Source organism: Wolffia australiana, chromosome 12, assembly GCF_029677425.1.
Source record: "Wolffia australiana isolate 7733 chromosome 12, ASM2967742v1".
Taxonomy (NCBI): Eukaryota; Viridiplantae; Streptophyta; class Magnoliopsida; order Alismatales; family Araceae; genus Wolffia; species Wolffia australiana.
Window position 1 is genome coordinate 13766488 of NC_135846.1, and position 22910 is coordinate 13789397.

The following is a 22910-nucleotide window of genomic DNA, read 5'->3' on the forward strand; positions in this document are numbered from 1 at the left end:
AGAGTTACCTACAAATGTCTCATGTGCCGACTAATGCTCTCCTATGGTGGCAAGGCAACGGTTGCAAGAGATTCCCTAAGCTCGCCTATGGTGGCAAGGCGACGGTTACTGACATTATTTATATTCTTTTAATGAAATTTAAAATAACAATTTTATTTCAAATTTGGTGTCTCCTTAACTTTGATATTTGATACTGATAGACTAAAAGCTGATGGACAACGTGATAGATATATGTAACTGATCAATGTTTTTCCGATCGTCCCCAACAAAAATTTCATTAAGATATGAATCTTCTCAATTAAGGAGAAAAATGTATTTTATAATATTTACATTAAAAATAACAGTCTATTGAGGACAATCAGAAAAACATTGATCTGATACATATATCTGGCGCGCTGTCCTTCAGATTTTAGTCTATCAAGATCAAGTATCAAAGTTAAGGGGACTCCAAATTTGAAATAAAATTGTTATTTTAAATTTCATTACAAGAATATTAATAATGTCAGTAACTGTCACCTCGCCACCATTGGCGAGCTTAGAGAATCTCTTGCAGCCGTTACCTTGCCACCATAGGAGAGCATCAACCGACACATGAGACATTTGTAAATAAACTATGGAGCTCTGAAATATATTATTCTCCCATTCAATTTTACAAATAGAGAGAACTACATGAACCTTCCCAAACTTGGCCTTTAAAAATTGTTTTAGTATTTCTCTTTTTCAAATGCTTATATAAAATGAGGTCACTTCATTTAATCGTGAAATTACCTCACAAATTTGTTCTGAAGTTACATTATGCTCAATTTTCATTTATCGCACCGTTGCCAGAGTATTCAGGTAAAGCAAGTTTTTTTATTTTCATTTATTAAAATTAAAGGTTCCAGATGCCATCTCGTTCCTGCGTTCGCGAACGAACACGAACACGAACGCGAACACAATTTTTGTTCTGTTCATTCGTTATCAAACAGCATTCGTTCAGCGACGAAACACGAACTTCCTAACCCTAATTAAGAATATTCTATTATTATTCTATCTATCTTAGTAATATTTTATATTTATTCCAATACGTGTAACATCACCCTTAATTATAATATCACTATTTCATTTCAATATCCTACTGCTTTATTGTCCCTAATATCTATAAAAAGATATAAATAATATCTCATACTATCTCTCTCTGTCTGTAGTTCTCCCTCACAACATTTACTATTCCTTGGTATTACACATTATCTCAATTCTCTCATCCATCAAATACTACCTCCCACCTTCTAATTACTTATCTTATAATATTTTCGCTATCTTTATTATTATTATTACTTACATTACTCAACTATAAATAATATCTTTAACTACACTTATTATCATCCCAAATTATCCATCACCTTAATTCAACTATCAAATAAATTTCTGAAGGCCAGTCCCTGTGGAGATGACTTGACTCCCATTATACAAATCTGAGTTAGTTTTCTATTTTAACAAATTTATTTGATTTAGACAAATTAAAATTACAATGACAGTGAATTAATAATGTGATTTTCCTTCATCAAATACATTAGATAGTCTAGGTATGCAGGAAAAAATATTATAAAATAATAAAAAAATTCACATGGTGAATGGTCAACTTGTAGCCCTTTGTCTAATGAGCAAGACCTATGTGCTCAAATACTCGTCAGAAAAACATGAAATAATTTTTTTTGAAAAACTGACTTAAAATATCAAAATTTTTACTCAAGTTTTGCATTAATTTGAATCATATTAATCAATACAAAATAATTTATTCAATTCATGCATTGTTGACCCGAAATAAAAATGCAGAGATCAATTTATGCTTGAGATGTCTTTAACTCGTAATACTCTTCATAAAAAGGCTCAGATAAAATTTTGACTACTATTACAATAAATTTGATGGAAAGATCAACTATTTATTTGGCATATATCTTTCTGTGGAAAATATATAATAAAATCATTCAGAGTTGGCCTGACTCAGATATAGGGGAATGTTTTTGAATGAACCAAATATTTTTAATTGATCTCAAACTTTGGTGTTTGGTCACACATTAAGTCTTGGGTTGACCACTAAAATATGGAATAAATATACACTTTTTAAACCTGTTGACCTTAAATGCAAAGTCAACTATGTTTAGGCATTGTGTGAACATAGGCTATATTTATAAAAATGAGATGGTTTTGAGATTTCAACTCATCCTAAACTATTTAAGATATTACTTCAATATTTTACACATCTTTGAAATAATTTGACCATCGATTTGTCATAGGTTGACCATGGTGCATTTAGAGTCATCAGGTCCATATGGTAAATTCATCAAAATTCACACATAAAGTCATCAAAAACCATGTATTGACTTCAAATTAATGGCCTTAAATCTTCAATATAACATCTTCAATACAATAAAAAGTTGAATCAACAAATGATTGGCTATTATAACTCCTTTTTGGAATGATTGGCTACATATGTACATCTCACCTATGGCAAGATAAGTGTCATCTTTTTTAGTCAAACGGCGAAAAGTGTCAAGGCAAGAGAGATTTAAATAAAAAATATTTCATGAAAATACTAAAAATATAGATTTTGACTTATAAAAATAATTAATCACTGAGTATATTTTATTTAAAAATAATATGTTGGGAAAATGCTGAAAAATTGTAAACAAATCCAAAAAATCAAAATATCACTCTAAAAATAGATTTAATTATTTTAGGCTTATAGTGCATATAGATAAATATTTCAATGCATATAACCATTAAAATTTAATAATATTAACATAATAATTAGTATGTTATCAGATACCACCAAGGAGCACTAATCTATACATTTGTCTGATTTGATGTAGCCCTGAATCGCATTTTTTTTGGCCCATTAGCAAGTGGTGGCCGAAGATGTAGATCCTTCCAGAAAAAGAAAAAATCTGCAGAAAAGTTCCTTGCAATCCAAAAAGTCCTATGACAGATCCTTTGTTTGTTCAAATCTATGGAATATCTCTGCTACACCTTTTTAAAGGCAAAAATTTATATATATATATATATATATATTTTTTTTTGAGAATACTCTTGAGCTAAATAATATTTTCTGACATAATCTAACATCCTAAAAATCCAAAATATAACTCTTCTTAGGCCTGTAATGCTTTTGATCCACTATTTTGTCTTGTTCTTTTTCCCAATGTTTGAATTTGTTTTTTCAAGATTACTGTCATTATGGATGACCCTAACCTTTGGTGGCCTATATAAGATCCCTTGTAACCTTGAAGGGGCATTATTGAAGTATTTTATTTTGTTGAGTAACCTGTTTCTCTCATGGATGGTTATCATTGTACGAGACCGGTCTAATACTTGTGGACTCAATGGCTGGAGAGGCTAGTTCTATAGATTCAAAACTTGCCTACTTCAAATCAAACAAGGTTTATGGATGCTAGTTGTGGTCCTATATTGTTCCTGCACTAAGGAATCATTACTACATATTGGTTTGAATTACCTACTCTGGGCCACATTATGTCCATGATGGATCAACATCTCACGCTAGTACCCAAATGGACCACCTCTCTAAGGATATGATCATGTTGGGCTGTTTTTCACCCAAATGGGTCACCTCTAAGGTGGGAGGGGCTCACTTAGTCACTTTGCGCCCAAAAGAGTCATAACATGGCCTTTTAGGGTTTAACATCACAAAAGTAAGTCACATGTGCCATATTAAAATAAAAGCGTGCAGAAAGAAAGATGAGTTATGATAAGGATTTAATTTATGAGAATCTTATAGATCTATTATGTCGATTATTCCTAGGTAAAATAGAAATTATTTATTGCATCTACATATTTGCATCTAATATTTTATAAAAATATGATATAACCTAATTCAGTTAGTATCATTTGAATATGAGTACTTAAGAAATGTTTAGAGACGTGATCACTATATTGTGACCTCATCATAATGCACTTAGTAATATAATTTATTCATAGAGTGCAATATAAGAATTACATATTTAATACATGAATATATCATATCAATGAATATTGAACGAGATGTGAAATTTGTGATTGGCTTTCTAGGTACACATATTTCCATCATGCCTGGGCAGCATGGGCCATCCAACCAATAAGGAGGCCTTTGAGGACTCTTTACATGGTGCCCTATCTGGGAGGCAAGAGGAGCAAGGACGACCTTTTGGCAGTGCTCTAGGCAATATGATTGCATTGAAATGAGGTTATATTTAAGGGGAGGGAGGCGACTCTTGACTTTTCTTGGTTTAGAGAGATGTGAACAAAGGATCTGGGGGTCATTTGTATTAATTGACCATATATATGTATACCACACTGGGAAATCACCAATCTTGGTTGATCTTCCTCTCTTTTTTAAAAATGATTCTTAATATATATAGAGAAAATGTATGATGTGGTGAATCAGGCTTTTTAATCTTTTATCTTAGGTAATCACTATGTACTTCATACATAGCCACCAAGTTAATCAAATCCTAAATGAGTGGGAATGCATGATGATCACCAACACAATGTTTCGATACATAATGTAAGTAATTATTCTCCTATCTTAGAGCCTCAAAATCACACTATCAATCTATCAAATAGCTATCCCACTAAAGCCTGGTCCACCGAATAAGGGTGACAAAATTAACTAATAATGAATATTAATGATTACCCTTGGATAGCCCTTCAATGATAAAGACCAACATTGTGTTTTTATACAAGTTTGGGCTATTCCCTAAACCTGTTTTGGTAGTTCTCCCATCTTAGAGCCAAAATATCTTTATAACAGCATATAAAATACCTATCCCACTAAAGACAGCCCAATGACAAAGGGCAAAAACATTATTAATGGGTTGCCTTAGGACAACACATTGATGATCTTGGCTAGCAAGGCTTCAATGAGTCAGATTTTACGCGAAACCCATACAAGTATTTTTAGGGTTTTCTCAGAGATTTGATTATATTCCAGCCATTCAATAGGGAGAAAGGGGAGGTTTCTGAGGATCAGGGAGACACTCATTTTCCCAAATGGTTTCTGAAGGAAATTTTGATATCAAATTTGCAAGGATAAAACATTTATTCATCCCTCATGCCTGATATTAAATCAACTTTCCAGCAATTTACTCTACTTGGATGATATAAGTATCAGTAAATTCTTAGCCTAAAAGAATTTCAAATAAAAATTTAGAAAGGACGATACTTGATTATATCTGAATGAGTAATTTCAGTACACTAATGCAGCAGGCCTAAGGACACCATAATTAACCAAGCATGGACCAAATTTTTATCCAGTAAATAAAGATTGTTGAAATTGTCCACACTTCTCACCACGACTGAGACTTTAAAATTCGCTGTTATCATTGTCTTTATTTTAGGGTTAACTTATCTCAGAATTATCAATTTCCAGATATGCTTTGGGGATTGGTATTGACCGGGCCAATCAATTTCATTTCAGTAATCCATTTTGAGGCATCTCTAGGAAAGATACAGATGCAACTGATTGAACGTAGATAACTTTTTTATATAACATATATTTTGGAAAGAAAAGCTTTGAAATTAAAACTGGATTGGGCAGAGGTGTGCTGAAACATTAGAAAATTGATGTTCCTCCCTGAGAAGAGTGGTGAGTAAGTTTGATAATAAAAAGATAAAATAGCGTAGAATATTCATTCTCCCAGCTAAAATAATCACTGGCCCAAATTTACTATCACTGCACCACCACGTCCACACTAAGAAGAGTATTAACAGATATCTAGATATTCTAAGTGAAAAATAATCAAGAAATATTTTGGAATGTTATGATTTCTAATCAAATAGTCTATCTTTTCAAAAATCTGGAAACATACAAGGTAGAATGACAAAACCAAAGCAACTTAGCCACACAAAACTTACATGCATTTGGCCAAAAATACAATTGTTTAGGATTTCACGTCCACACCATGAAATTTATCTTATTTCAGGCGTTGACTGGACCACACCGGAGGGCAGCTCTGAATTCAAACTAAAGTACATTCCAAAACATAATGAGAAGGAAAATATGAGCTTGATATTTTTACTTTCCAGAGAAAAATTGTGATCGTACACGAGAGGATCTCTATCCCCAATTCCTTAGTTATTAAAATAAACATAAGAGGAGCTCTTGCTTCTTGGTAATTTATTCCAAGTACAAGATCAGGTAACATGAAAATAGGTTATAGACTATAGGATGGAACCAACTAGAAATAGGACATAAATATTAAGTTACTGCGTAGCTTTACAACAGTAGATAAGATAAAAAAATATTCACAAGATAGAGCCAGGAGACAAACACTTCTATAGAACTTTTTTTATTGACTGCATCGGCATTGCGGTAGCTAGAAAACCCTGGGCTTTTATTTGTCTTCACTTTTCTCTAATGGCGGGGTTTTGGAGTAGTCTTCTCACGTTCTAGATTCCAGTTTATCAAGCGGTGAAGGTGACCATGCTTTGGGGTTGGACCCCTTTAAGAGAGAGCCGAGAGCAGAGGAGCAAGTGGCCCGTACAAGGGCATCCGGCGACTGACCCAACTTAGCTAGCAGCATTCCAAGCACCTGAAAAATATCACATTTAAAATAATCAAGTTTTCTACAAAATTCGACAGCAAAATCTCTAAAAAAAACTGTAAATGACCTCGGGTAGATAAGAGGCCAGTGCTCGCTGATCATCCAACTGGCTGATGATGCAACTGGAGAAATAGATGGCATTGGCTTGAATAATTGGCCAAGCTGCATCATATGCCTGAATTATAACCCCCATTAGTTTTGTTTACTTTTATTTGACCAACAAGTGATGGTGTATATTTATATGACCTGAAATGTTGAGACCAAGTAGGAGGTTGTTCTGGTAAGAAATAAGTGAGGCAATTGCTTTGCAAGGGACCTCAAGAAGTCCTCATACTCACTCCTGAAATCACAAATTGGGAAGAGGTTTAGATGTGTATCTGTTACGGTCCCCATGAAACAATATGCAAGTAAGAAGCTGCAGAAAGAAAATATAAGAGGAGTGTCACGTGCAGTAGCATGTGACAATTAAAGAGTCGTAACTAACTTCCCCTGTGGACGAGAAGGGAAGATGAATCAAGAAGGGGATTTTTCCTGACATTGAAAGGGGTACGCGAGGGAGCTCTGCTGCATTCGGTGGAGCTCTGCGCGTGGAGTCTCAAGAAGGGGAATTCTTCGGCATTTGTGAAGCATCGGAGGATTATTTGTCTGGGCGGAGATATAAGTGGCGAATCAAGTAAGAATTTCTTCTTGAAAACTATTTTGGACTTTTGGGGTTATATCAGTATCCTTCTCAGGTCCAATTTCAATTTCAAATTTTATGGGTCAATATAGAAAGGTGCATATAAAGATGACTCACATGAAAGCATTTGGCCTAAGAAAAATTTGTCCAACACCCTCTCACTAGATTTTACATATGTGATACCATCCTGTACTCCCAAGGGTATTTTGTCATCATGTTTTTTGGTTAGTTTTCAATTAAGATTTCTAGTCCTCCCCGTAGGAAGACATTCAAGAAGTCACTTGGAATCTTTCTCTTTCGCTGTCTCTACCTTCTGATGTCCATCTCACTGGTATCCCCTATCAATGCAAAGCCCATTATGTGGTCAATCATTGTCTCACTGGTTCTCCAGCCTGCTCCCTTCGGTGTTCATACCTTCCCATTCCAGATTGATTCATCTATCCTGTATTGCAATTCCTTGATCTTTGCTGATAATTGGAAAATGTTAATGGAAATCTGGGGTTCTATTAATACCACTCAATCGTACTAGATGGATAACATAGTCATGTCACATGATAACTTTCAAGATTATAGTTAATAAAGATTCAGCAACTAGATAATGAGTAAGCATACCGGTGGTCAGAATTAAAAGCCCTGGTTTGAGCAAGGGAACACAGACTATCAATCTCCATCAAGGAAGCAAGCTGTTTGAAAGTAATCTGAAAAATGAAATTGGGTCATGTTGCGACATGGTTTTGATGAATCAAAACTTTAATTTTTTGTACCCGGCATGCTTGTCGGACAGTTTGATCATCATCATGTATATGTAGGGCCACACGTGGAAGAACAGCATGAACCTTTCATGATCAAGAACATTAAACTCACAGCCAAGGAGTGAATAAAGTCAATATTGTTCAAGAGAAAATATAACATTAAGAGAAAGCCATAAAAACTAATAGGCCTATTCTGCATGAATTCTGGACACAGAAGGCTTATTGAATTGGATGATGCCACGAGATATACACCTGTTCTATAAAAACATCGCATTCTCCACTCATTCCGTAGTAACTTAATGCTCCAAATGCTGAGAAAGCATTAGCCCGCATTGTTGTGTCCATACTCATCTGTGTCATACAGTGAATATATCAGAAATGTAGACCGTAAATCAGTATCATTCAATATACATGATGGAAGTGCCGCATGAACCTTTCTTAGGAATGTTGGAACTGCACACTTATTTTTTAAAGAATTAAAAGCAGAGATTTTCTTCGGAGGGGTCATTGCAATTTCAATTGACCATGTTAAGAAAATAGAAAATTGAACTTTAAGCGACCCTCTATGAGAATTAATGTCTGTATGGCTTAATTTTAAGTGAATTCAACTAGGCTTAGCTTCAGGCTATTATTTTTTAGGAAAATTATTTTTAAGCGCACAGGTTGTGGTACAAAAGAAAATAACGCCCACGGATGTTGGAAGGACAATCTTTAAGATGAAGAATAACCCATTCACAACTATTAAGTGTTATCAACGAGTCTAATGAAATAAAAACTGTTGGAATCTCTGATCTCCTCAATGCACCGCCAGCTCCAGCAGGTCTGACATGAAGAAGATCAAGGAAAGAAAGAGAGGAGGAGAGTAGTAACAAGATATGAATGTGAAAAATGCTCCTATTATTGGTTAACGCTAACGCCCATTTTTATATCATACATAGTTGGTTTGAACCTTAATATCTGAAACTGTGTGCCTTACAACAGTCATAAACAAAGTCGATATTACAATGCATATAAAAATAAATAGATGCCTATGATAAATAAATCTAAAATATGCTCAAAAATGAATTCTGACATTTAACAACGATATCACTGGAACTGCAGCTACATAGACCGTGCAATGTGTTCCCGTTTGAAAGATCTTGATCCTTTTCATGAATGAAAATCTTATCCAATCTTAGCTCTCCATGCTTCAAGGCACATTCTATTTAGTCTCAACCCCACTCATCATTACAAAGGTTCAATGAAAATTTGCAGAACGAAAAACGGGACAAACAATCAGCATAAGGAACAATTGTCATTCCAACAATAGAAGATGAATGTTTAATTATTTCATTTTAAGATTTTCACCCCAAAAATTTTAAGAAATAGTTAATTATTTCTTCTCAAATTCACTCAGGATTCCGTGGAATTATGTCGCGTACACATCACAACACATTGCGTAGAACTTTGACTTACTTGGAGGTTCTTCAACCGCACAGAGAGATTGAGGGAAACAGGATCCACGGCATCTTTTGGACATGACTTCAGAGCCTTCCGGAAGGATAAAATGTTGGAATCGTAATTGTCATCATAAAAGAAAGCATTTCTTGACTTTATGACTAATGCTAAGCCCCTTCCCATAAACCCTAGCTTACCATTTGTAAACACTGGAGAGCAGTTAGCTGGACACCACCATCAGTATCTTCGAGCAAAGCTACTATAACACTGAGAACCTGAGCAGTGTACCGAGCCCTGTGCATTTGTGGTATCTGCAACAAAAGCAAATCTATCAGAACTTACCCATGATGGGAAAACACGGAGAATTAGTTTGCCGTTTTTAGAAAGGGTTAGAATATGAGTCCAGCTACCCTCAGTGGTAGAATTTGAGTGCAAAGGTACAGAACAACCAGGCAAAAAAATAACTTTTTTGTTGAAAATCAGGAACTAGGTCATCAACATTTAACCCTTTTAACTGTTGACATTTTTTGTCCAATTCATCCTCAACCAGAAAATTCAAAACGCAGCCCATTTTATAGAAGAAATTTATTAACTTAACAAGATCCATCATATTGACCGTGAGAGTTTTATTATTCCCTACGGATTTACATATTTTATGCCTGAAGTGCATTGGACCATTGATGAGTAACACACTTTTTTCTTCAATGTCACAGGGTGGTAGAGACCCTCCCTAGCCCCCTGTCTCTCTGTCTGATATGATTTGCCAGAGGATTTATTCCCGGAAGACTCGGCAGCAGCCTGGTTCATACGTGCAGGCCCAGCCTACTTGGGTTCCTACTCAAGCCTACCTCCAGGAAGGGTAGGAAGCATGATGCACTGTGAGGCTCTCTAGTTTCCTCCACCACACCTCATTTCGGTTGTGACTCTCTATTACGGTACTGACAAATCCGGATTGGACGAAATTAACCAGTAAATTCGCTCGAGAATCTTTTCTCAACAAACACGATAGTAACAAGGAATTTATCCAGAACCAAGAGGTCTGTATGGCATCAACAGTAAACGATGTAACAAGAGAAAGGAAACACGATCATTAGTAGTATGTGGAGCTCCTGAGTGAACGGCTTCGTTGAGGTCCGGATCGGCTTCCCCAGTGTCCATAGGAGGAGACGCAGATCTGGTACAAGGCTGAAGACCGAATCGGCAGCTCCAGCTCTGCGGAAGAGAAACTCCTCTCACCCAACAATGTTTTTCCAACTGATTCTTGATGCCCGATGGAGAGCCCGCACCTTCTATATATAGAGCTTCCGGCTCTCTCATTCAAACTCACGCGTGCAGCATCAGTTTGCACGTGTGACTGAGACTCTGCGCTTCCTTTTACTTTGGTAGGTCTTCATTGAGGACTTATAACTCTTCCCTTCTCTGTGCTCGCATGCCTGACGTCATCCTCCTGCTGAGCAATGACCTCTTGTCGACGATCCTTCGCCATTTCCCTCCACCCTTCCCATTTCTTCTCTCGCTACCACGTGAATATCTCTCTCCACCTCCCACCCTCATCCTACAGTAAATGATTTGAGACTTTGAATTATCATTTTGTGTTGAACATTGCATTGCAGTGTGCAACAATAACGATCCCAACCACGGGATTGTATCAGCATCTTTCCTAATCCTTCTAGCCACAAAAACTAATTAATAAATTTCAAGTGTCATTAATCTCATATCAATTTCAAGCCCCATATCACGCCCTTATCACAATTTTATGCCCCTGAGTACCTTTTTCTTGTGTCTTATTAGGTCCAATTCCTATCTGGCCTTCCTTCGTCCTTCTTGTCAAACTTGACCAAGCCTTCTTCATTCTCCTGCTGCTCCCTGTCTTGAAATGCTGATAGCTAGGGTTTTGGCCAAAAACATTGATACTTTCTATTGAACAAGATAGGTTGGCTTAAAATGCCATATGACAAGAACTGAGTGGACCCCACGTCACTTAAAACCCTAATCGTACAAAAGAAAATGAATGGGCCACTTATAACATGTTGCCCATAAATATATTAATGAGATTAGAGGAAAAAAGGGAGATTGTCTACCATTCCCTGCAAGTTGGGTGTGCATATTGATCATGCCCCACTAGGAAATGAGTCTCTTAAACTAAGAACCACGCAAGCATTTGGTGAAGATGTCAGCAACTTGCTTCAATGATCTCACAAACTAAAGTATGATGACCTTTGCTTTGATATTTTCTTTCATAAAATGCCAATCAATATCTATGTGTTTAGTCCTGTCATGCTGAACATGATTATGGGCAATTGGAATAGCTGCTTGGTTGGCACAGCACAGTTTATTATCACCTTAAGCGAATAACCTTAGGTCTTCCATGATTCCTTTGATCCAAAGGGCCTCACGTACGATTGAAATGGCTATCATCTTTTGTTTCTTAGTACTCCATGTCACTGGACTGTTCCCACTAAAGGCACAATAGCCAATGTTGGACTTTCTGTCTACTATTGAACAAATAAAGGCAGCATCAGAATAAATCTTTACTCATTCATCTCTGGTGAACAGGATACCTTTTCCTACTGTACCCTTAAGAAAATGCTAAACTTGTGTGCTGCCTGAAGATGACCTTCATATGGACCGTTCATTAATTGGCTCAAAGCACTAACAATATATGACATATCTGGCTGAGCATGTTTCAGTTAGCTGAGATTACCACTCAACCTCTGAAATGAATCTTTATTTCCAAGAGGGCTATCATTTTCCTTACCCAATTTGACATTAATGTCAACTGGGGTTCCCAATTGCTTGCTAGCGAGTTTCCCTGTCTCATGGTGCAGATCCAGAATATACTTTTGCCACAATATGAAAATATCTCCTTTGAAGTATGCAAACTCTATTCTCAGGAAGTATGTCAGGGCTCCCAATGCCTAGATGTCTAACTTCTCAGAGAGCTGTCGACTCAACCTCTGAATTTCCTCATCACTTCCTGTGACAATTATATCATCCAAATGAGTCAGTGGAGTTATGCATGATAAATAGAGTATGATCTCTGTTTCTTTGATGATATCCCAGACTTCTCATAGCGGAAGAGATTTTATTAAACCAGGCCCTTGATGACTGCTTGCGGCCATAAAGTGACTTCCGCAATTTACACACCAGATTTTGCCTATCTGATAATTGAAATCAAGTTGAAATAGTCATATACATTCTCTTCTAAATCACCCTGCAGCAAAGCATTTTTACATTGGAGTGAAAGTTTTTCAACCATTACAATCAAGATTCTGACCAAGTTGACCTTGGCTACAACTGCAAATGTTTCAAAGTAATCAATGCCATGTTATACCTTTCCAGGATCCCATCAGCCTTAAATTTTGAAGTATATAAACATCTGCAGCCTGCGACTTTCCTGTCAGATTGTATTTTATTCTACGCAGCCCAATCCTCATCCATGGCATTCTTTCACATTCTACTTCTCAATGCTTCTTCAACATTCCAGGGAACATGTGTCTCTTTAAGAACATTTAGAAATGGCTAGTAGTCTGGACTCAATTCAGCATAGGACAGGTAATTCCCCAATGGACATCTGGGCTTGCTTCGACAGTTCCTCACATCCTTCAACAATGCAGGTTTTCCTACCCCTGGTCAACAGTGGCATCAATCCCAGGCAACTAAACAGGTGGTTCACCTATTAGTTCTCCATTAACTTCTTGGGATTCATTTTCTTCAGGTTCACTTCGTACAATAGACTTCTCCACTGTCTCTTGTATCTCTAGGGTTTGCGCTGTGACCAATGGCAATAGTTCAGTTAATTCCTCACACCTTGGCTATCTGCTTCATGAGGGGTGAGCTCACCCATACTTTGAATCCCTCTGGGCACAATTAAGAACTAGAATTCCTGCCGTAATATTTCGGAGACCGCTCTAGTATCCTCCTCATCAGCAAACACACATCTGCTTCTCATTAAATGTCACATCTGCTGTGTGTTGACAAGAAATAATCTCATTAAATGTGTCTCAACTAAGTTTAATGGAAAACCCTTTTGAGTTTTGGAATATCTGATGAACACACATCTAATTGCCTTTGGATCAAGCTTTCTTACCACCATACACACAAAAGCAACAAACCCGAACACCCTAGGATTTATTGTAGCCTTCAATATCACTTGAGGATAGGTGAGAGACATCAGATCAACAGGGCTTCTTCCCAATAGGACTTGGACACGTTTGCCTGAAAATTGCGTGGCCTAGCTGCTGCAAGTATACGTCTACTTCTCCTTTCAGCCAATGCGTTCTATTGAGGGGTATCGACACATGAATTACGTGGCTATAATGAGGGGTATCCCCACCACAAGCAGTGATTACCTCATGAGGTTCATTAAAAGGTAGATATGATGCGAGTTGGTCCCAGTCTGGGTTCACATGATCAGTTTTCCCAGTATCTAGAGTCCAGGTTTTTTGTTAGAGTTTAGGAGAGGAGTCACTCCAAGAAGAGTCAAGATTTTACCTGAGTGAGCCAAGGACGTATAGCCCAACAATCCTTTGAGGTGATTCACCTCTGCCTTCAGTGCATGAGCATTTTCATTTGGATCATGTTCTGCCTCATCTGCCTAGTTCTTTCTGGAGGAGGTTTCTCCCATTTGGTGAGTCTCTGAGGCAGCTACAAATACCTTTTAGTATTGTTGAGGCCACTGTTGGTTCTTGTTCTGCTTCTTGTAATAAACACATAAGAGGGTGTCCTGGATTTGCCCTTTTGCAGTTGTTTTTAATTGGGTTTTCTCCCATGCTGGGATATCCCAATTGATTCCCATGTATGGTCCTGGTGTTACCCTTCTTAGTGGCAAATGCCCCAAACATTCCCCCTGCCCCTGGTGTATCTGGAGTTAGGTTCAACCTCTTCTCCTCATCCAGAAGCATCTCAACAGCCTCATCCAGGTCTGGCAACTGTTCACAGAGAATAATCCGCCTTTGGACACTTTCATATTCTGGATTGAGGCCCATGAAGAAGGTAAAGAGCCTATGGTTGAGTGTATACCTTCTCTCCTTAGATTGGTGATTTTTGACTGGCCAATAATGGTCAATTTCCCTCCAGATGCCTTTCAAATGACTGGCATAGACCATGATAGTTCCTTTCAACTGAATGGCATGGACCATGATGGGTGCACTTTTTCTTCACTCTCAAACTTCAAACTTTGGAAAAATTTTGATTTTTAGAATAATAATATTAAAATCAGTGGACAGGATATTTGAATTACCTTTTGAATGTCTGCCAATTAGGGAATGACTTTAGGGAAGAGGTTTTGTCCCTAGACATTGTACTTGCAAATCTGTCCTCTTGGAGGTGCTAGAATAACCATTAAGGAAGGTTCAGAAGCATCACCGATGTCGCTTTTAGAAATTCAGTGTCTGTGGACTCTCAGACTTTGCTGAGGCAAATCTCAAGGTACTATTACTCAATTATTTGTAAGAGTAATGATCATCCAAGCAGATCCCACTATGTCAGAAAGATGTTGGTCCAATCAAAAGAGGCAGACAGTATGAGGCTCCACATCTAGGTCATTACAAAAGGCTTCCACATTGTTACAACATCATCATTCTCAGCGTCCAGAGCCTATCAGTTTGATTATGGGATTCTCACACCATATTGTATCCAGCCCATATATGCCCAGTTCTCTGGTTAGTATGTCATATTTTTAACCTACATTTGACTTTAGTCACGTGAAGTCTCATCAATTTTTTATACATTAGTAATAAATATCTCATGAGTGACTTACAGGCAGGAGGCTGCAGCAGACTGTAAACAGACTCTACATTTGCCCAGGACAGCAGTCCACGGGGAAAATTTCACAGTTCTGAGATGATTGAGATGCCAATCCAACTATTCTCTAATTGGATGGTCGAAGACCGACTATAAAACACTCCACAGTTAGGTATTTCTAGGAGGATTCATATTCAGGGCAAGTCAGACCTGGATAGTGGAAGAAGACATTTAGATGATAGGAGTTAGAAATTAATACACTATCAATGCAATCCTCCAGCTACATTCTGTTCTCTAACTGGGTTTTCAAACCCAACTTCATCCGCGTACTGCATTTTCCTTTGATGTGTTCTTATCATCAATAGAAAAAGAACACACTAGCACCACAGAATTCCCGTTCCCCCACTTTCAACATCTCCATGCATACCATATGACATATATTGTTCCAGATCCTCAGATGACAGATATCCAGAGTGTGGAGGAAGAGCACGAGAGATTAACTGTAATGCAAAGATGGACAGTTCAGTTGTTCAACGAGCTTCGGGTTTTTTGGGCCGATTGGCAAATACATTGCTTTATTTCAAGGTATGGCCTCCGTTCTCGGCTGCTAAATAGGCTGTTGAACAATAATGGTTTTAAATTTCTTGACTGTAATACTTTTACTTTCCAATACATCATGAAACCTTTGGTCAGACCACAATCCTTACTCTGTCAATGATTCTTGATATCGAAGGGCCCAAGTGATATCAAAATACAGAGTGAAAATCTCCATCTTCCCTAAAAAATTGTAATATTTCATTAAATTCATCGATACATGTAAGAAGAAAGAAACTAATATCTGAGTAAGCAGAGATATGGAAAGAGAGGAAATGAAAAAAGAGAAGATGAATAAGAAATAGATGGGCCTATGTGGGCTTCAGACCACATAGGCCATGAAACATCCCAACAGTATGCAACAGGCATCTGGCAGTGGTCTGGGCGACGGACCCAACAGATAACATCCTACATGACGTAGAATCTCATGTGCAATACTGGTTGAAGAGGGGGTGAAGGAGGTCCATTTTGGACATCATGGGGTTGAAAGCTCATCTACCTTAATAGTATCAGGTTGATCAACACTCTCAGGTAATCTTCCTTATTTATTCAAAAAACATGCAACTTATTTCATGCATTGATGGTAATGTTTATCTTTTTCTGCTTTCATGATGTCTTGATCCACATCACACAAAAAATCATATTATTCCTAGACTAACCTTTGAACTCAAAATGACTTCTTACAAACACAAAGAAACATTCAGATACATACTCCCAGATCAACATAATGTCTTTCCATAATGGATTTTGTTCTCTTGAGGGGGTAAATATCATAAAAGGATGAAATTGGGAGTAAATGAGGAGTGAAATGAAATGGAAACTCTTCACTAATCATATCCCTCATGGTTTAAGAAAGGAAACCGAATACTTAATGAATATTCAGATACATAATTGTTAATGAATAGCACCAACCTGCACGAGTCCTTGAATACACAAGCTTCTCACAGTAGACGACTCGTCCGAAACATGTACGCACATAGCTTCCACCATTTCTTCCAATAATGATTCAATTCCATCACTGAGAGAATTTTACTGATGAAAATGTAAATCCACCCAAACTATATGGAAAACTGAATGCAAGTGCAACATCATAAAGGCTCCATTTCAGAAACATCCCAGTTCTTGAATAACCAAATATACACCAAATTGGAAGACTAAATAAAAATGAGTCATCATTAAGTACATTAAAATAAAGCTATTATACATTAAAATTAAGCATGCCATTTGCTGCATCCAATTATGTTAATAAAAATCTGAAAAAATCATGGGCCCTAGTCCAAGATGAGGCTTCATGTTTGAGGAGCTGGATGTGTCACGAGTCCAAAAGAATCATGCATCAACATTGAAATCACAGCAGACTACTGCTGCAAGTATCATCACAATGACAACTCGGTTATGTACCGAGATGAGATAAGGATGCAGACCCATATACATAACAAGAGATAAACCTAAATAGTCCCAATCCTTGAAAAAGTCTCAATCCTTAACAAAGGTGAGGATGTATCATCACTTATGAGGGGGTTAACCTTTGCATCGGTGGCATTATCATATTGTGACTCCCAATTAGTTTTGAAGGTGAGAGTTTAATAATTTAGCCATTATCCAAGTAAACTTTAGCCATAAAGAAAAATTCTCTGACCTGGAGCAAATAAATTTTGACAATGCTGAAGCTGAAGCCTCCCTCTGAAATTGTGTATGGCGACTTAAAGCTTTACAAAGAATTGTGCACATTGGTAGGACCTAAAACAAATAATTCACTCATAAACTTAAATAGAACAAGAAAAATATTGAACTCATGTATAAATATTTTCATTTAAAAAACAAAAAATGGGAAATATTTGTTGAAAAGTAAAAGCATGAAAATATTTGCCAAGATGGATGGCTATGGTCTGGCATACTCCCCTACATCAGGGGTGCATATGTACAGATTAAGGAAAGAAAAAAATCAGAGGAGAAACCATCAACCATATACGCATGGTGAGTCGTATGGAATCTAAATATCCCCCTAAAAAATGCAGTTAATTGGGTGGCTTCTCCTTAGACAAAGATCTGTGATGCGGGCCTTTAGGAAGAGATGGCTACGGGAAGCCTCAACAGGGGTGGATGTTTCTTTTGAGGAATCCTTTGGGACTCTCTACTGATGGGGGTAACCAAGGAGAGGGATGGCTGTTTGCTGTGCTCCAGACAATGTGGCTGCACCTTAATGAGGTCATCTTCAAAGGACGAGATGTGTCTTTGGTTGATGTGTTTATAAGGAGGTAGAGGGTGTGTTTATAACTTTCTATTAATTAAGCATAAAATGAAGATAAAAAGCCACGAATGTAACGGGTACAAATTTTAAAGATGAAAGACTACCAGGTCTTACCTCAACAGGAAGGGGTGATCGGGGTAGCCCATGAAATGCATCTCATGGATTGTTTGCTCTCCATGATGAGCATAGGAGAGGAAAAATGGAGAGATACCTATGCAAATGGAGTGCTGCCATGGTGTGCTTGTAGGAGACCATGTTGGAAAAATGTGAAGTGTGCGATTGGAGAGTTGCAGGTACTTCTTCAATGGCTACTTGTCTGTGAATGCAGTTAGAAGATTGGAATGAGGCATTTTTTCTAAGAAAGACTGTTGGGCGGGGCAGTTCACGGCGCCAACACAGTTGAAGAGAAGTCATGGCCTTCAGTTGGTGGTCATCTCGGTCTGGGGCAAACGAACCCATTTCTCCAGGCAATCTGTTTGGGAGTTGGCATAGGTTGTTTCTAAACTCCAGGGTTCATCACTACAGTTTGGGGGGGGGGGACTTGAATGTGACATTAGCGGAGGTAGAAATACCTAATCGTGTGGACGGATGAGACTCTGGACTTGAAGATTTCTGGGGCACTCATTGCAAAGGCGTCTTTCAAGGAAATGGGGTTGGTTGACTGTACATACACATGGACGCGCTCGGTGGGCCCCACAACCCAATCTTGGTCAAAATGTTTCCTTGAGCAATTCTAACAGGTAGATTTGTTGTCATTGCCTTGACCTCTGTTGGATCACACTCTGATAGTATAAAATTTTCAAGAGAGGTCCCAAGAATCCAAACACTTTAAGATAAACAGATCTTGGCTCTCGTAGGAGAGCTTGAAGGAGGAGACAGAAAGACAGAGGGCAAAGGGTCCTCGGCAACGGTAAATATGCCCATCAAAACTGGAGGTCTGTGAAACCATCTCAAATTGCAAAAACACATTAGGGAGATTCAAAATATAAGGAGATCCTATGCCTTAGCCCCAATCAAGGTCTTGCATGACTTAGAAGATGTCAGAATCCTATCACAGGAGGAAAGGAAGTGACATGGAAATAAAGTGACATTAGCAGATGAAGATAAGGTGGCGATAGATTGTAGGCAAAGGCCAAGATAATTCTGACAAAGGAAAATGATGCTAACACAAGATTCTTTCATCTTATGGCAAACTGGAGGAGGAGAACCAACCAGATTTGAGGTTGAAAGCAGGAAGCCAAGAGTATGTGGTAGGCCTGGCCATTGGCGAAGCACTGACAGATTATTTTTAAGAACGTCTCATAGATAGAGTAGACATAGATGGAGGTGGAGTGGAAGAGGAGCGACTCGGCTGAAGCCAGCACAATAAGGAGAGACCGTGTGCCTCTTCTAGAAGGCAGAAGTCCAAGCCACCATCAAGGAACTGACTAGAGGAGCCCTGGGGCTGGTTGGTGTCCCAATTTTTGTTTATTAGCATATTTTGGAAGACGATCAAGACAGGTAACGGCCACAGCAAAGCAGTTTAGGAAGGAAATTTCAGTGCAGAAGATTAAACCACGCTTATTTGCCGTTGCCCCCGAAATGTCAAGAAGCAACTAAAGTGGGTGATTTGCGGGCCTTTGCACTATCCTGCTCTACATACCTTATCATAGCCAAGGTCTTGGACAACTGGTGCTGTAACACGACACACCGAGATCGAGCAGCTCGTGTTACAACGCAAGGGAGGGTAGCTAATCAGTAGAGCGGCGGCGCAGGGCGGCCGCGTCAGTAACAGTGACGGGTTGAGCTTTGGCTACGGCTTGCTATAGGCAACAAAGATAGGCGTCGGTGGCGCAGAGCGGCGGCTGTTTTACCTGCGGCGGCATGTACTTCGCGGCGGTGAACTGGCGGCGGCATGTCGTCCGACGGACGTCTCCCTTGAAGCTACTATAGGAGACCGTAGCGGCAGCCCTAGGACGGCGCAGAGGCATAGGGCGGCTGTAACAAGGTAACATCGGATTTCAGCGATGGCGATGTCAGGCGTCGCTACGATGACAATGATGGCTGTAAAGCTAGCTACTAGCGGGCGGTGGTAGGCGTCGGCGACGACGGCGGCGGCTGTTCTTCCTTCAGCGGCATGTACTTTGCAGCAGTGAACTGGCGGCGGCAGGTCATCCAGCGATAGCTCCCCTCGAAGTTACTCTAGAGAACACTAGGCGCGTGTGGTGCGGGTAGACGTGGCAACGCGGGTAGGCGCAGCGGCATGGATAAGCACGGCGGCGAGGATAAGCACGACAGTGCAGGTAGGCGAGTGTGTGGCGCGGGTAGATGCGGCGGCGAGGGTAGGTGCAGCAGCGTGGATAAGCATCGCGGCGCGGGTAGGCGCAGCGGCGCGGATAAGCACGACAATGCAAGTAGGCGCGGCGATACTTGTACGCGCGGCGGCGCAGGTAGGCCCAACGGCACTAGTAGGCATGGCGACGGGCTCGGAGGCGACTGCTGTGGGGAGGACAGCGGCAGTGCAAGTTGGCGTGGCGGTGCAAGTAGGCGCGGCGGCGCAGGTAGGAGCAGCGACAGGCTCTGAGGCCAGCGCCGTGACGAGGACGGCGACGTGCGCAGGTTGGCGCGGTGGCGCTGGTAGGCATGGAGGCGGGCACGACGACGGGCACGACGACATGACGTGGCGGTAGATGCAGCGAAGGCAGGCGGCTGCGGCTGCAGCTGCGATTTCGCCTGCGGCTGCGGTCAAGGTGGTGACAGCTGCGTCTGTTAGCTACAGCTGCGACTGTGGCTGTGGCTGCGGCTGTGGTGGCGGCTGCGACTGATGGCCTGGCGGCTGTCGACTGCAGCTGGCGGCGGTCAGCCGTGGACGGCGGCTGCAGCTGCGGCATCTGCGGGCGGCTGCAGCCGCTGCAGGCGTCGGCAGCTGCTGCTCACAGTGCAACTGGCGGCTGTGGCTGGCGGGTGTGGCCACGGCGGGTTGCGCGCGGCTGCGTTGGCCGCTGCGGCCATGGCTGTTGGCCGCGGCTTCGGCTGTCCCTGCTGTGACCCGGCTGACGGCGGCGGTGGCTGTGGCCGCGGCTGGCTGCTTGGGCGCGTTGGCAGCCGAGTGGTAGACCCACAGGCGGCGATGGCGGCGCCGGTGATGTCAGCGGCGGCGCTTCGGCGAGGGCTGCGATGAAGCCCTCATTTCTCTTCTCGAGGGGCATTTTTGCAAATTCTCTCAAACTCTAAAACTAATAAAAAGGAACAACTAAAATAACGGGAAAACCCAAAGGACTACATTTTGAGTCTTTTTTTCTTCTCTTTTCTTACGATGGGGATCCCAACTCTTATAGGGGAAATATGGGCCTTCTCCCTTAGGAACAAAGGGAAGAAGGCCCAATAAAAGTGTTATAGAGGGCCATTATAAGAGAAAGTTGCACATACATGCCCATATTTGGCCTCGCCTATGGACAAAAATACAGGACCATACTCGGGTCCCCACATGTGCCAACCTAAACAAAGAAATAAAGACTTCTAGGCTAGATGGTCCCCCATCGATTGGCTTAGGGAGGCGACTAGATTGGACCCTTCCAAATGGCCTTTATGCTAAGACGATAACTGGTTGTCCCAATTGGACCTTTCCAATTGGTGGTGTAGTTGTCGCATTAGAAATCTTGACAGCGTGGAAAATAAGAAGAGTAATAGGGTTTATATATAAGATGATTTTACAAAGGCGTACAACTGTCTTGATTGGGCTTTTATATGGGCATTTTTTGAGGTGTCGAGGCTTTTCAACTGAATGGGTGGGGCGGATTAAAAGATGAATTACATCCCTATCATTTTTAATGCTAGTGAATGGGCACCGAAGGATGCCAGATTCAGCTGCAAAAAAGGGGTTAGACAAAAATGCACTCTAGCACCACTGCTATTTGTCTTGGCTGTGGATGGCCTTGTCACAAACAAAAGAGGCTTGTTCCAATGGCCTGCTCTAGGGATTTTGGAACCCTTGTTCCCAGCGGATATCCCTCTACTACATTATGCGGATGGTACCACATTTTTATGGAAGGTTCAGACAAGGAGGCCAATAACCTATCCATGCTGCTAGACCTGTTTGTGGATTATTTGGGACTACACGTTAACCACGCCAAGTGAGCCTTTGTTGGCTTTGGGTTATCACAAGAGGAAATCCGTATGCTCTAGAGCCTCAGGGACGTTAAGAGGTACAATAGCCATGAAATATTTGGGTTTGCCATTGCGAGGGGTTGTATTAAGAACACAAATTGGCAGCTAGTGTTCGAGAGGGTGGAATGGATGTTAGTGGGACGATGAGTCAAAGAGCTGTTGATGGGGGATGACTAGTGTTGCTGCCAAATGTGTTCTCAGCGATACCCATCCTATACCTCTTAATGTTGAAATTACCGAAGGGTTGGCAAGTGTTTGGAAGGTATGATGAGAAGATCCCTATGGACAAGCTCAGGGTTGAAGGAGGGGCGTTGGATGGCACTCGTATCGAAGGACATAGTGTGCAGACCAGTCTGTTTTGGGGACCAATCTGTATGCATGGATGATATTTATTTATCACATTGGGAGGGTCACCAATTATCAGTGATCTCCCCTATCTTTCGCCAAAGAAATCCTTTGACTCCCTTCTCAACTCAATCTCTGACAATTAATTACAAACTCTAGTTATGCAGCTTATCCTCTAAACTTATTCTTGCTACAAACATGTTTGGAAACTATGCGTAAGGTTAGTCATAAAGCAATTTATATGCAGTAGAAAAACAATGAGTATATACTAGGTTCCATTTATTAGAGAAATTAAATCAGGGATAATTGACGCAAACAAGGTAGAAAAATTTTAGGCCATTAAGATCTGTTTGAGTATTGGCGCTATAACTATCATTCTGAGA

At 40.0% G+C, this 22910-nt stretch overlaps 1 protein-coding gene across 2 annotated transcripts in view; it reads right to left on the reverse strand.

Moving 5' to 3' along the window:
- Positions 1-6203: 6203 nt before the first annotated feature.
- LOC144710218 (ARM repeat superfamily protein) overlaps positions 6204-22910 on the reverse strand; it is a 117395-nt gene continuing 100688 nt past the window's right edge. For both annotated transcript variants that reach the window (XM_078583924.1, XM_078583923.1), the window contains 10 exons: positions 17425-17525; positions 16698-16803; positions 9644-9757; positions 9465-9539; positions 8262-8360; positions 8022-8093; positions 7870-7955; positions 6825-6918; positions 6646-6753; positions 6204-6566 (listed from right to left, as the gene is read on the reverse strand). In XM_078583924.1, the coding sequence (XP_078440050.1) occupies positions 6417-6566; positions 6646-6753; positions 6825-6918; positions 7870-7955; positions 8022-8093; positions 8262-8360; positions 9465-9539; positions 9644-9757; positions 16698-16803; positions 17425-17525 (1005 nt within the window). In that variant the 3' untranslated portion in view covers positions 6204-6416. The remainder of the gene's footprint in view (positions 6567-6645; positions 6754-6824; positions 6919-7869; positions 7956-8021; positions 8094-8261; positions 8361-9464; positions 9540-9643; positions 9758-16697; positions 16804-17424; positions 17526-22910) is intronic.